This window comes from Saccopteryx leptura, chromosome 5 (genome assembly GCF_036850995.1).
Source record: "Saccopteryx leptura isolate mSacLep1 chromosome 5, mSacLep1_pri_phased_curated, whole genome shotgun sequence".
Classification (NCBI taxonomy): Eukaryota; Metazoa; Chordata; class Mammalia; order Chiroptera; family Emballonuridae; genus Saccopteryx; species Saccopteryx leptura.
Genome location: NC_089507.1, coordinates 210252212 through 210267251, shown reverse-complemented (window position 1 = coordinate 210267251; position 15040 = coordinate 210252212). Strand labels below are relative to the sequence as shown.

The window sequence follows — 15040 nt, the reverse complement described above, 5'->3', positions numbered from 1 at the left end:
GGAGCCATCTCCAGCGCCCGGACCATCTTTGCTCCAATGGAGCCTCGGCTGCGGGAAGGGAAGAGAGAGACAGAGAGGAAGGAGAAGGGGAGGGGTGGAGAAGCAGATGGGCGCTTCTCCTGTGTGCCCTGGCCGGGAATCGAACCCGGGACTCCTGCACGCCAGGCTGACGCTCTACCACTGAGCCAACCGGCCAGGGCCTCATAGCTTTATCCTAAGGATTAAATGAGTTACTACTTGAAGACAGTGTCTAGCTCATGGCAACTACTCACTATGTTGGCATGATTATGATTCTAGTCTGGAAGATGAGAGGCATCTAAGCAAAGAACAGTGCGTTAAAAGCAAAAACAGCAACTAGAAGACTATCTCCTAAGTGGAGTCTGACAATAACTGGTAAGTTCCATGATGATCAGGAAATTCTAAAATTCCATATGTCTACAATAACCTACCTCCTTACCACCACTCCAGAAGAGAAGGACAGATCTCTTTGCTGATTTGATATTGGAATTTAAAACTTTAAAAATAGGAAACGGGATTAGCATCTGAAATAGTGTTCCTTAAAGGAGGTCAATGGACCCACTGACTTTTCTGCCTCCGCCCCCTTTCCAAAAGGTAAGATTACTTAAATTTGAGGAACACTCAAATGGAACCCAGAAGGCAGCAAGTACTTTCCCTAATAAAGCAATTAATTAAGAGCCAAGAGCAGAATAGTGTTTCATGGCAGTGCTGTCATGGACTAGACGTCATAACTAGACCTTAAAAGGCTGAGAAGGGAGTGGGGGCGTCACCTCTGGAGAAAGAACAGCAAAAGCCACGGCAGGGGAGCGTGAAAAGTGCACGTGGGTGGCTTGGCAGAGCAACAAACTTTTGGTCGAGGGTGGCCAGGAAGCAGTGTATACAGAGGAAGAGTGCGGCCTAGAGCCTGCAGGTGAGAAAGACCCCCTCCCATAACCAGGTCTTGCTCTTTCAGCCTTAGTGATCCCTCGGGATTCCCCTCTGAGAGATCCCAGTTGTTGACCTCCCTGTTGCTCCCGCCACTCTTCCCTTACCTCGTCTTGCAGCCTTTCCCTCACTCTCCCGCCTGCTCCGCCCAGCCGGAAGTGACGTACTAACTAGCGCGTCCTACCGCGCCAAAAATGTCCTGGGGGATCCGGAGAAGGGGTTCCGGTTAGAGACACTGCGCCGGCGTGTGGGCGCGAGCGGTGAAAGCGCTTTCCGGAGGCCTCCGAACTGCGTTCCTTTCCTCGTCTCTCACTTTCGAAGTGCCCTGAACGAGGTTCAGAGAGGCCGCCGCCGCCACTGGAAGGGCGTTTTTACAGCTTTGAGACCTCCCGGTATCCAGCTACTCCAGCCCTTGCCCTTTGACCCTGCTCTCGCGACGGGGTGAGAGGTCGGTGGCCATCTTGTGGCGGCGGCGGCGGCGGCGCGGGCGGCTGTTACTGCGGAGACCCATCCCCCTCCCCCTCCGGCCCGCCTGGCTGTCTTGTCAGTGTGTAAAGAGTCCAGCAGGCGGTCCGGTGAGGCCCCGGCCTCGTGCCGTCACTCTTCCCGCCGCACTGGGCGGCCCAGGCCGCTCCCTGCTGGGCCTCACCGCCGCCACCATGTCCTCCTTCTCGGAGTCGGCGCTGGAAAAGAAGCTCTCGGAGCTGAGCAACTCTCAGCAGAGCGTGCAGACCCTGTCCCTGTGGCTCATCCATCACCGCAAGCATGCGGGACCCATCGTCTCGGTATGGCACCGCGAGCTCCGCAAAGGTAAACACCGCCTCCCCACCCCCCTGGCCTCCCCGCGTTGCCCTCTTCCCCACCCACTGCTGAGGCTCCTCTAGCTTCTTCCTGGAGCCTTGCTGTCCAGGCCTGGGGCTCTGATTGCAGTTCTGAGGTTGGAGACAGTGTTATCCCCATTTCTCGGGAAAAGAAACAGGTCTGGGATGGTTGAAGGTACTTGTCAGGGGTCCCACCGCCCAGGGCTCCAGTGCCCAGGCTCCCAGTTCAACCGGCCATTTCCCCCTGGGGCTCCTCCTGGCATTTGTGACTTTTATTATATAGGCAGCGTTCAGCGCCTTGTGGAGGTTCCTGTCCCTAGCCTGTTGTGTACCGGGCGCTTTACTGGGCCTTAGGAGTGAGAGCCAGCAGACTCTGGAGTGAGACTGCCTAGATTGACTCCTGGCCCAGCTACTTCCTAGCTTAGCGATATTGGGCGCGTTTCTTCATCTCCATACCTCTGTTTTCTCATATGTAAAACGAGGACGAGGATAGCTGCTGCTAAGATCTTTACACGTATCCAGGCACTCAGTCCTCAGAACAGCCCTGTCAAGTGCCTACTGTTACTCCCGGTATAGAGAGGTTAAGGGGCCACATCACCTAGGCTCCTCTCATGCGACTTGCATTGGTTCTAGACCCTGCTCACGATCCAACAGACGTCCCTTGAGCTTAGCCTGTTATGTGCCAGGCACTGGGTTGGGTGCTTGAAAGCATGTTGGCTCCAGAGGCCAACGATCTGACTTTGACATTTACTGATCCCAGCAGCTCAACCTCTTTGCCCCTGCGTTTCCTTACCTATAAAATGGAGATGATGATATTTACCATGCCTTTATTATGTGCCAGGTGCAGTACTGGTATACATTGTCATTGTTTGAATTCTCAGAGCCCTATACAGAAAAAACTTCTGCAGATGAGGAAAATCCGAGGCTCAAACAAACAACTTGCTACAGTGAGGAGTAAAGAGGGTAATCCCAGGTGAACATCTAGCAGGGTCTCTGGCACAGTGTAGGCATTGGATGAGTGGTGAGATGGGATTGCTGATTACTCAGCGGGGGTGTGGTCATCGCCTTCAGGCCGCTTACAGTCAGTCTGGTGTGGAATGATGGTCACCTCCAGTGTTTTTCAACTTCCAGTCCGTGGACTGGTCTGTCAAGAAATTTTGTGGTGGTCCATGAAAGAGTTAAGCATCATGATGTTGTATGAAGATTATAGACCCAATAATCTTAGTAAGATTATCTTATGCTCAGGGTGATTTCTGCCTTAGCAGTTCCTGAAATAATTCCCCTGTTTTCACTGGGCCCTAAGTGTAAAAAGGTTGAAAACTACTGACCTACACAGTTACCTGATACTCTGATGAATTCCATAGCAGAAAGCCGAGGGCATGACGCTTAGAGTGTTTTGGACAGCCTGTATGTGTGGTAAGCCCTTTATTAGCATAAGCAGCAACTTTATTATCTGATGTCAGGGTTTGACTCTGTGTTACAGATGAGGAAACTGAAGTGGCTAAGTGGTATTTTTAAGGCATTACTGGTGAGGCTCAGATATATCAAACTGGCAGACACCAAAATTCAAGATTCTTTCGGGAGACCCTCCCACCCCCCATGTACTGTATCTGAGATAAGGGTCCCTTTAGCTTTTTGGGCAGTTGGGGGATTAAGCTTAGAGCTCCCAGAGCCTCCTTCATGTACCCCTCTGTGCTCTTCAAATACTTCCAACATCTAAGATGTGAAAAAAATGTGAATCTCTTTAGGGTCCTATCTGGTAGGATCTGAGACAGGTCAGAGTCTGTCTCAAATGTCAGCTCTGTGGTGAAGCCTTCTGGATTTCCCACCTCACTCTGTGAGTTTTGGAAAACTAGACAATTTAGAGAGTGCATTCACCTATGAAGCTCCTTCGACTCTAATCTCGTATGATGGAAAGTCGTGTCGTAAATAGACACGCATTCCTCCCCCCGTTTTATAGATGAGAAGATGCAGATACCGAAACATCCAGTGCTTTGTTAGGGCACACAGCTGGGACATGAGCCTGGAGCTCCCTGACACCAAAACTTGTAGTTTCAAGTGCCCAGGGCCTCAGTGCACTTAGTAAGTGAAGGTGACCCTAACCTTCCAGTCAAACCTATAGTGCTTTTATTAGAATTAATCACTGCCACCCATCCCACACCCATTTAGCATTTACAGTTGGCCCTCTGTATCCATAGGTTCCATATCCAACCATGAATTGAAAATATTCCAGAGGAAAAGTTCTGTTGTTGCTGACATGTACTTTGTAGTTAGGCCTAGGATGGTTGTTGCCTCTGTAGGTACTGAACACTTACATACTTTGTCATTTCCTAAAAGGTACAGTGTAACAACTATGTGTTTACAGTGTTTACATTATATTCAGTATAAGTAATCTAGAGATTGAAAGTATATAGGAAGATTTGCTTAGGATATGCAAATAATATCATTTTATATAAGGGACTTGAGCATCTGTGGATTGGGGTATTCTTGCATGGGTTGAGAGGGTGGAGGGGTTTGGAACCAATCCCCCACAGATAATACTGAGGACTGCTAGTGTTTAATTTTATTAGTTATGTCTTTTTCACTGGGCTGTGTCTTGAGGGAGACTAGGCCTCTTGTTTCTTTGTAACACCTATAGTATTTAGTATGGTGCCTGTTCCCCAGTTTAAAAGGAGGTTAGGAGTTCAATTGTGGTCTCTGGCATTTTAATAAACAGCACTAATAGAACTTTCTGTGATGATAGAAATGTTATATATCTGTGTTGTCCAACAAGGTAGCCACCTGCCACAGGTAGCTGTTGAGCACTTGAAATGTGTGGCTAAGGAATGAAAATTTTAAAGAAATACAATAAAAATTTAGTTCCTGGCCTGACCAGGCGGTGGTGCAGTGGATAGAGTGTGGACCTGGGATGCTGAGGACCCAGGTTTGAGGCCCTGTGGTCGCAGGATTGAGCGCGGGGTCACTGGCTTGTGCGTGGGATCATGGATATGGATATGACCCTTGATTACTGGCTTGAGCAAGGGGTCACTGACTTGGCTGACCCCCTCTTCCCCTTTCAGGGCACATATGAGAAAGCAGTGAATGAATAACTAAAGTGGTGCAACAAAGAATTGATACTTCTCATCTCTCTCCTTTGCTGTGGAATTGGCTAGCTACAATTCCAGTGTCGCTCCTGTGGCTGGTGGCCACCATATTGGCCAGTGCCGAGCTAGAGGGTGTTCTTCCAAGTATCAGGACGCCGCTTCCTAATACCCAGGCTTCCTTCGTGAATTGAAATCCCCCCTCCCCCTGCCTCAAGTGGGAAAGATTTTGTGCCCTAATGTTCAAATTGACCAGCCCCTTAGATTCTAGCCCATCCTGAGTCTTAAAGTGGACATTTCTATCTGTGGTCAAGTCATTTTCTCTAAGATGTTCACAGACTGTCACTGAGTTGCCTTAAAAATATTCGTTAGACTTTAAAAAATTTCTTGCTTAAATACTTCTGTTGTGATGTGTCATTTTCTTTCCATTTTCTAGGAATAATTCTTAATTTATCCCTTTGAGCTCGGTTTTAGGCAGAATTTCTCTCCTTCTTTGTGGAGCAATTTGGTGTAAAATGCTCTTAGATGAATATTTTTTATGAATGTTTTGTATCTTGGCCTGAATGTAAATAAATAGCTTTCCCCCTCCAAACTTTTCTAGATGTCAAAACCAGCCAAACAGGTGAAAATTCTTGGTCAGCTAGTTATTTAAACTTGGTTCAATAACTATTTCAACCAGTTTGGAATGGGTATAGGTAGAATGTGAAAAAATCTATTTTATCATGTTGAGAAGACATCTGAACAAGTGAGCTGTCACCTGGGGCTGGAGTGGAGGGTGTGTGTGTTGTATGCATGACTATATGTCCAAGTGCTTTGTCATTATCACCTTTACACACATGGTGCTTAAATTGACTGTTCAGGATGCTGGGTGTGGACGGATCAAGTTTTATCCTAAATAAGTCCCCACTGCCACATTTAAGGATGATAAAAATTAATTGGCATTGTAGATAGTGAAAACTTTGGCTTTCTGACCTCTTAGCTTCCTATTTTTAATACTGAAAAATATATCAAATCTTTCTTGAATGCCCATGCTATTTTTGTAATCTGAATTCTGGGGCTTTTAACATTAAGTATGTGGAATTTATAAAGCTTCATTGTTATGAAGTCAGGTTTGCTTTGTTGAAGTTCTGGTTTACTTTTGAATCTGAAACTTTCATGGCAATAATAGACTTGGTAGTTCTACTTGCTGCAACATTCCAGAACAAGGTTTTGCCATAATCGTACCTTTGTAGTAACAGCTCCAGGCTTTCAATATTCTCATCAGTTGGCCATCAAAATTATGTTATTACCAGAAAGTTAACTCATATTAAATTTTTTGAGCACTTTAAGTTGTCAGTTTAAAATAATATGTTTTCAAAATCTTGTTTTTAACTTGGATTCTTCTTGTGTAACTACATTTAAGAATGTCAGGTCTTATGCCTGCTGTGTCAGATTTTTATACATGCTGTATGCATTTCAAAAGAAACAGGTGGTTTCCGAGAGAGATGGAATAAGGACTAGGTGTGTATAAAGGTTGACATAGGACTTGCTTGAGGTTTTCAGGTACTTTGGTATTGGAGAAAACTTAGGGTTTTGAACTATCTGATTGTGTTCTTATTTATTCCTTTTAAAAGAAGACTGGGACCAAAAATTTTAATGATGTAACTTTACAGTTGAGAAGTTATGTGCAAAGAAGCCAGGAAATTCAGTAATTTTCCCCCAAGCAACTGTAACTCAGACATATTGCAAGAGGTTTTTATGGTTTAATAGATGATGCTATATAGAATAATAGGAAATATACATTTAGTATGTATAAGAGAAGAATTATTGTTTTTTTGGGAGCCATATTTTGCATATCCAGATTTCAGATGTGTAAATTTTCAATAATTATATGGCATTAATGTGTATTTGTATTTGAGATAAATATCAATTGGTGCATTTAAAGATTTCTTTGGATTGTGGAGTTGATGTAATTGATCGATGATGGTTATTAGAATGTGTTCAAAGAGAAATTTTCAGTTGAGTAGCATAAACTCAACTGAAAGACTGAGTAGCTTAACTCAGTCTTTCATTCTGCAGTATTCGATAATTAATAGTTAGAAAAGTTCACTTTTGCAGTAGAATAAATGAAAGCCTTGGTTTTAACATGTCTTCTGGAGAATATTGACTGCTTGTCCTTTAGGAATTTTCTTTAGATTATCTTCATTTTTACTGCTAATTAATTACTCTTGTTAAAATAAATGAAGGTGGCCCATTCTTGTTCTGCTTTTTACAAAAATTGTGTTCTCAGACCTCTTTTGTTAGAGATGTCAAGTTCTTGGGTTGTTTTCAGATGTATAGCAGCCCTACCGCAAGTAGATAATGCTTGTCTTAATATTTTTTAGGGGTAGCTTAGGGCAAAAGTGTTGTGAATTGAGAATTTCCTCGGTGTAAGTTAAATTATCTTCTTTTCTTTTTTTCCAGCCAAATCAAATAGAAAGCTTACTTTTCTGTACTTAGCAAATGATGTCATCCAAAACAGTAAAAGGAAAGGACCCGAATTCACTAGAGAATTTGAATCTGTCCTTGTGGATGCTTTTTCTCATGTTGCCAGGTATGTTGTCTCTTTTTTGTTCTGTTTTTAAATACATTACCTTTCCTCCTTTTTGTTCTTTCCTTTTCCAAGATAACTTTTGTAAATTGACAACTTGTGCTTTATAGAGATGTGTTTTACAGAGTGGTGCAAAGGCTAAATTATGGTTTTATGTTTTGCTGGGCCTAAAAAACCACCTCAGACATGTAAACATTTTGGTGCATTTAAGTGATTCAGTCCAGCCCTTGAAACATCTTTTCCCTAGAGGTAATCATTATTGAATTCATTTCTTGAATATACTATTTCTCTTGGTTTGGCTGAATTGTCTCATTAGCTTACGATAAAAAAAAACACACACACAAATTATACATGGGAACCAACCAGTAACAAAACCTTATTAGCAAGAAATTAGTTGCTTATGCCTTTATTTTTATTTCCATCTGGATGTCTAGATGTTCACTAGAAATAGTGGACATTACTGTAACTGCAAAGATAATTTCTAGTGAGGAAAGTAGATATTTACTCTGCCTCTATCACCTGACGCCTCTGCCACTGTCGTGTTGGTGACAGAGAGGGCTGGAGCATAGAAAACACATATCACAGAAAACATTCATTTGATTAAAAGTTTTAGAAATCATTCTTATTTTAAAAACAAATTTTCTGTAGACACAAGTTAGCTGCACAGGAGAAGCAGAGAAAAACTATTTTTTACCAGATTACTAAGTAAACATAAACATCTTTACAAAGGAAACTGAGAAGGGCACGAAAGAGACTAGTGGGTTAAGTAAAAATTGTTCTAGGGTCTAAGCAGGCTTCCCCAAACTACAGCCCCGTGGGCCACATGCGGCCCCCTGAGGCCATTTATCCGGCCCCCCACCACACTTCCAGAAGGGGCACCTCTTTCATTGGTGGTCAGTGAGAGGATCACTGTATGTGGCGGCCCTCCAATGGTCTGAGGGACAGTGAACTGGTCCCCTGTGTAAAAAGTTTGGCGACCCCTGGTCTAAAGTGAAAGGTCTTAAATGTAAAAGTAAGTCTGCCATTCCAGAGGGATTTGAAACATTGGAAGGACTACAGTGAGAAATCCAAAAGAAAGAAATGCTGTCTAGCTGTCTAGAGATGGGGAAAGACTGGTTTGTGCACGGCATAGCGGGCTCGCTCTGTTGGTGCACACGGACGCTGCAGAAGCAGAATGTGTTAGAAACTTGAATACTGTCTCCTCATAACAGAGAGGAAGCTTAGAGCTACTGGAGTAGCTGTTTGAAACTGGAAACAGGCATATTTTTGTTTTGAGGAGATTGAGTTCAGTTTCTTAGACATTGGCTGTAGCCCTGCCTCCAACACTGAGTGTCTCTACATGTGATAATGTAGCTTTCTGAGCCCGAGTTTCCTGATTAGAGTTGTGCTAAAGTGAGCAGTGTTTGAAAGTGCATGCTCCAGTGACTGGTCCAAGGGCTTTGCTCCTTCGTGGGGACATAGTACATTGTGAACTTTGTGAAGAGAAGGGCCTTTTCTTTTGTGTTCTTTACTGTAGTCCAAGCACCCAGTGTGAAGTGTCTGGCATAGCTGCTGGGTTATGGAGCTGTAGGGAATACCATTTAGGAGCCTGGGTGTGAATGGTGATGTCTTAGGAGCTGGGCAGTGTTGTGGTCTGCCCTGGAGCAGAGAGTGGTTCAGTTAATGTTTGAATAAGTCAATTAATTGATGGTATAGGAAATTGAGTAAAACTATTTTCTGTAGGGTTAATAAATGTAACATTTTTATTTAAAAATTGAACAGGAACTGTTACCTGTCCCAAATCCAGAAAAGGGTAAGTAGAAACAGGTGGGAGATGGGGGATGGGCAGTGCAGGGATTGTAAATTCCTTCTACTTGGTAGCACCCTAAAACCCATCTAGGGGGAACTGCACAGAGGTCTTGGCAGATGCTTTGGCATTGTGGGAAAATAAACATGGTCCTTTTTAATTAAAAAAAAACCCCATAATTTATTTACTATTATTTTGCATTCTTCTAGTTCTTTTAATGCCCTATTTGGGTACTGTATTTGGAATCCCCATGTTTCCAGGCCCCTCCCCCTGCCGTTGTTAGAACAGGAAGGCCAGCCACTCTACATCAGGCCTGATGAGCCTTATCAACAGTAAGACATGTTCTGTGTATGGTTTTCCTTTGGCCAGCTGATGAACAAAGATAGTTGACCATTCATATTGAACATATTGACCAATTTGATAGGAATCTCTTTATGGTAATCTCCTACTTCCTCCCTCGATCTCTACCCCACCCCCCCAAAATCCCCAAACCAAACTTTTCAAGTCAGAGAAACCTGCCAGACTCATAGGGTAAATTTAATTTGAATAGCAGTTTAAGTAACAGGCTTTGAACTTTTTCCCCATACAAATTCCTTCTTGTTTTCTTCTCAGTTTGGAGATGGTTGTGCACCTTATTTTTAATTTAGTGTGTATTGCGTGCCTTCTGTGTGCCAAGGAATGCTCCAGATAATGGAGCAGACATGAATAAAGCAGGCAGATGGATGAATGAACAGGATACTTTCAGAGAGTGGTGATGTGGTCATAAGGAACTGGAATGGCGTTCTAGAGTGGAATCTCTTCTAGTGTGGTGGAGGAAGGCCCCTGTAGGAATGACGTGGGGGGTGGTGAAGGCCAGTGTAGTTGCAACACAGTGAGCAAAGGGAGTAGTGGCGCCCAGGTGACATCCGAGAGGTAGGCAGGAGCCAGTCACATATGTCTTGTAAGCGTTGGGAGAGAGGCTTATGTTCTTATGTGATGTCAGTTAAGGTTTTTAAGCAGGGCAATGATGTATTCATTCCATCACATTGTTAAAAGATCTTCTGGCTTGGTTTGGAAAATGGATTATAAGGGCCAAGGGAGGGGCAGAGACATTAGTTTGGAGGGTGTTGCTCTAGTATAGTCTAGAGCAGGTGTGGCCAACAGTTTTTGCCCTTGGGCAAGATTAGAAAGAAAACTTTTATCATGGGCCGGATGAAATATTAAAATTAAAAAATGTTAAATAAAAAAATGTTAAATATAAAAATGATTCATTTAAGTAAACAAAATTTTATTTTGTAATTTGTTTATGAATAAATATGAGTGAAAAAATTTTAATATACAATATTATTTTAATAAAAATATAATTACATACTGTATAAATATCCAAACTGTATCACAATCACTCAAAACAATATTTAATTAATAGAATGAGCTTGAAGGGGTTATATTTCAAATAAAACAATTATTTCATTTCACAAACAGCCTGGACACGTTTTCAGTTATCAACTGCAGCTATTGTCTATGCTACAGTGCCACTTGATTCAGCACACTTGACCACAAAAATAACAAATTGTTTGACCTTGGGTGCGCACTAGCAAACTCCGCCTAAAAGAATGTGGGTTTCACATCGCTGCTAAACGTCAAACAGTTCATATCGAGTACAGACGAGTACAAGAGTTGTAAATCTTTATAATGGAATTTTTTAAAAAAATAAGTATCGCGAATCCATTTGACCAATTATTGGAAGTTAACCCTAGATTAGTCACACGTGGAGTTCTTTTCCGCGTATCACTATCTTCTTAAATATCTTGATTTCCAATAATCAAAGACACTCTGCTTCTGAGTAGCTGAGATTTTAGAGTAGCAGAGAATATAAAAAATCTAACCGTGGGCCTCTTAAACTCATTACGGGGGCCGTATGTTGGCCATGCCTGGTCTAGAGGCAACATGTGCTAGGACTCGGAAGCAGAGAGAATATGATAATAGCTTCTGTTGATTGAATGTTTACTTTGTGGATAGATTTGCTTCCCACCCCATAAATGTAACACTGATAGGAATTATGGGAGTTGAGTAGGAGCTGGTGGTGAGGAGAGAAATCAAAGATTATTTTTAGGTTTTTGATGTAAGTGGATGGCCAGCAGTGCCCCTACTGAGGTGAGATTTGGGGAAAAGATGTGGTAGAAGAAATCAAAAGCTTTGTTTTGGCCACATTACGTTTGAGACAGCTGGTGATACTCCAAGCGGCAATGTCAGATAGGCAAAGGGGTAAAATATAGGCATACCTTGTTTTATTGCACTTTGTGTTATTGAACTGAAGGAAAGACCATCAGCAAAAAGAATACAACTTGCTTTATTAGATACTTGCATTATTGTGGCGGTCTAGAACCAAACCCGCAATGTTTGGGAGGCATGCCTCATCTGAAGCTCAGGGGGAAGTGAACTTCTGGGGACACATTTGGAGTTAGCACCATCTACATATTTATTGACTGTTGTCATGAGTTTCAAAGACCACTGGTGGGTGTGGTGACTTGCTAGGAGATCTCACAGGACTCACTATAGTTTTGCTCCTGGATGTGAGTCATTAGAGTGAAAGGATACAAAGTAAGTCAGTAAAGGGAAAAGGGCTGTGGGATGAAGTTCAGAGGAGAGTAGGCATAAGATTTTTGTCCTTTCAGTGATTTCCAGCCGGTGTGCTGTGAGAATTTTTAAAACATGCAGTTACCTGACTGTTTAATCACGGGCACTGGCCTCTTTTCCCTTAGAAAATGACAACAGCCAACACAACAATAGTTGTCCAGTATGAACAAGTCAAAGTTATACCTATTTTTTTTGTTTTTTTGTCTGGTTGGCAAAAAATATATTTTTTGGTGTGCCATAGACTCTTAGTAATTAGTTTATGTGTGCCACGAGATGAACAGGTTTGAAAATCACTGCAGTGGGGCCGCACAAGATATTCTTAATTCCTCCTGTGTTGAATTATGACATGTGTGAAATGTGTACTTGGGAAGCTCGTTAGACAATCAGTGCCTAAGGTTTTTACCACAGGCGTCCTCTGCCAAGTTTCAGAAAGAAGGCAGGTGTTCAGCATAACTACATTGTTTGAACAAACAAATTAGGCACAGTTAACTGTCCTTACTCATTCAGAAATGGCAGGAACACTCCAGAAACCCAGGTTCCCAGATGCCCGCCTCTCCTTGGATGCCGTGGAAGCAGACCTTCTAAGGATAGCGGTCTCGGGCTGGCCGGTCTCGGGCTGGCCGTGTGAACTCTCTTCTGCGCGATCACAGAGCTGTTTCTGCTCCAGCTCTGCCTGAGGCACTGTCGGAAGTGTTGGGGCTGCTCAGAAAGGAGGCTGCCCTTGGTAGGCTGCCACAGGCCTGTTGTGCCTGGACAAGACAGAAACAGAAGTGATGGTAGTTGTGCCAAGGAAGTGCCCTTAAAACCACAAAAGAAGAAAAGGTCCTGGGCTGGCCGAACTCTCCAGCAGCAATCCTGTGTGCATTACACACACTTGATAGTTTTCAGATCAGTTTTGCAGTGATGATGTTTATAATCAATCAGAATTAAAGTACATACTAAGCTATATTCAGCATAATAAGTTTTATACTTATTTATTACCTTCCATTTTATTCATTGATTAGTGGCAGTGATTTTTTGGTGGGTTTTTTTTTAACTTACGGATTTTTCAGTTTAGTATGGAGTTACAGCAGCCTGAGAAGGTAGCTCTTTCCATTATAAAACTGCTCTCTTGGCGTTAGCTGTATCCAGTTCTAGGAGCTAAAGTGACTTCCAGTTTTTTTGGAGGTTTTTATGGCAAAATCTCATCAGTAAAAAGATTTGGTTATTGTATCTGTAACTTTGAAACTTAACCTGGCAAAACTTTGATTTACTATAGTTCTCAAAGAATTAGCTTACCCTGGTTGATTACATTCACCAATTAAACTAGAGACATCTTTTGGATTTAGCCCGGAGTGGTGAAAGCCTATTGAAAATGTCTTTAGGTTATTATAAGTTTGAGCATCAGTTTCCGTTGTAAAAAGTCTTTACTGAACCCCAGCTATCCCCAGGGGAGATGTTGTGCCCTCCATCCCTTTAACTAAATCCTAGATAAGATTCGGTTATCATGATGAAGGTTTCTCTTTTAAGTGAAAGGAGAATTTGCAGAGAACAGATTTTAGATTAAAAGTATCATCCAGTTAAAAGTTCTGATTAGTTTTGATTTGATTATACTAGCTATAATGACTTTATTTTTCTAAGTCATACATTTGATGACATCAAGGACTTTGCCTTCAGGATAAAGGCAACATGCTTAATGTGGCCTTTAGTACCCTCTATAATCTAATTCCACTCTTCCCTTCAGATTCTTCTGCTATTTCTACACACTCCCCATGTAGTTAAGCCACTTGAATTCACCTTGTTTTTCTTTGGGGGTTCCATTTAGAGGAGAGGAGATAGCATCAGCAAAGGCAAATGCACGAGAGAGCAACTTCTGAGTAGAAAATACGTGTGGTCCACTGTTGCTAGAATGTGAAGCCCCAGCGGGCAGGACTGAGGCCTGGTTCTCTGTATTACAGCACGGTGTTCTGTAAACCTCATTGAATGAGCAGTTGAGGGCTTAGTTGATGTCTGGTATGAATGACCGTGATGTGGTAAGATGATTGCTTTAAGTTAACTAAAACTTGTATGTTAACTTGTACGTTGCTTAGTTAACTTTGTTAACTAAATTGTATGGCTTATTGAAACCTATCTAAAGTTTTTTTAAAGGGTAGATAGTGAGGGGGAAAGACAGACACCTATCCTTATATTCAAGTGGAAAGAGTGTAAACAACAAGTAAACTGTATAGCATATTAGAAGATAAGTTGTGTGGAAAAGAATTAAGTAGGGGGAGGGAGTGTAATTTAAATAGGGACATTAGGGAAGGACTCACTGTAGAGGTGCTGTGTAAGCAGTACACACCTAGAGGAGGAGAGCAAATGAGCCATGGCACCACCTGGGGGAATGTGGCTCCAGTGCAAAGGCACTGGGGCAGGAGGGCCTGGGTAGCTGTTGGGGAAAGGTGAGACCAGAAAAATAGGGGTTTCGTAGGCTTTATAAGGACTTTCAGTTTTATTCAGAGGAAGAACCTTTGGAAGTTTTGAGCAAGAGTGCCATATCTGCCTTAACACAACAGCTAGAATTATTATCACTTTTTAAGCTTGATAATAGGTTATAGGACAAACATGGAAGCAAGGAGCCCAGCAATGAGGCTCTGTTATAGTAATCAGGCAAGAAATGGTAGTGGCATGGACCAAGTTGATAGTAGAGGAAGAGGTAAGAAGTAATTTGTTTATTTAGATATAGTTTAAAGATGGAGTAAAAGTGTTTTATCACAAATATGAAATAATTAGGATACCTTTAAATTTTATAAACTTAGTAGAATTTTTTTTTCTCACCCTCACTTCTGATGAAAAGAAAAAGGTTTAACAACTGCAGATAAATCTGTATGTACTCTGATTTAGTCCTTTAACTGCAATTCGGTGAAGTTTGCCATTAACAATTCAGAAATAATGCAGTCTGACCAGATCAGGCTGAAAGCTTCTCTCCCCTGGAGTGTTTACTTACGTTTGAGGAAAGTGCTGTTAAGGCTGAGGGTGGATGAAATTCCCATCTCAACTGGTTTGGGATGATTTCTTGTCGAAGTTCCTATGAAAGGTAATTGACTTCAATACTCAGATGTCAGGGTCTCCCTTCTTGTTTGAAGTCATTGACACCCAGACAGCTCTCCAAACCAGGACAATTCATAGTAGCGATGGGTGGGTGGTGAGGGATTTGTTTTCCTTCCAGACAGCCTCTCCCCACTCTTCCACTTGCTCTCTGACATTT

The 15040-nt window shown here is 42.5% G+C and overlaps 2 protein-coding genes across 4 annotated transcripts in view; one reads left to right on the top strand and one right to left on the bottom strand.

Moving 5' to 3' along the window:
- The window catches only part of TTI1 (TELO2 interacting protein 1), a 39579-nt gene extending 38476 nt beyond the window's left edge, over window positions 1–1103 (bottom strand). For both annotated transcript variants that reach the window (XM_066387844.1, XM_066387845.1), the window contains exon 1: window positions 1050–1103. The gene's annotated coding sequence lies outside the window, so the exon portion shown is untranslated. The remainder of the gene's footprint in view (window positions 1–1049) is intronic.
- A 52-nt stretch (window positions 1104–1155) lies between these two features.
- RPRD1B (regulation of nuclear pre-mRNA domain containing 1B) overlaps window positions 1156–15040 on the top strand; it is a 47215-nt gene continuing 33330 nt past the window's right edge. Inside the window, exons 1-2 of one of the 2 annotated variants that reach the window (XM_066387847.1) lie at window positions 1156–1752; window positions 7286–7415. In XM_066387847.1, the coding sequence (XP_066243944.1) occupies window positions 1602–1752; window positions 7286–7415 (281 nt within the window). In that variant the 5' untranslated portion in view covers window positions 1156–1601. The remainder of the gene's footprint in view (window positions 1753–7285; window positions 7416–15040) is intronic. The other variant, XM_066387849.1, reaches the window with a different exon arrangement.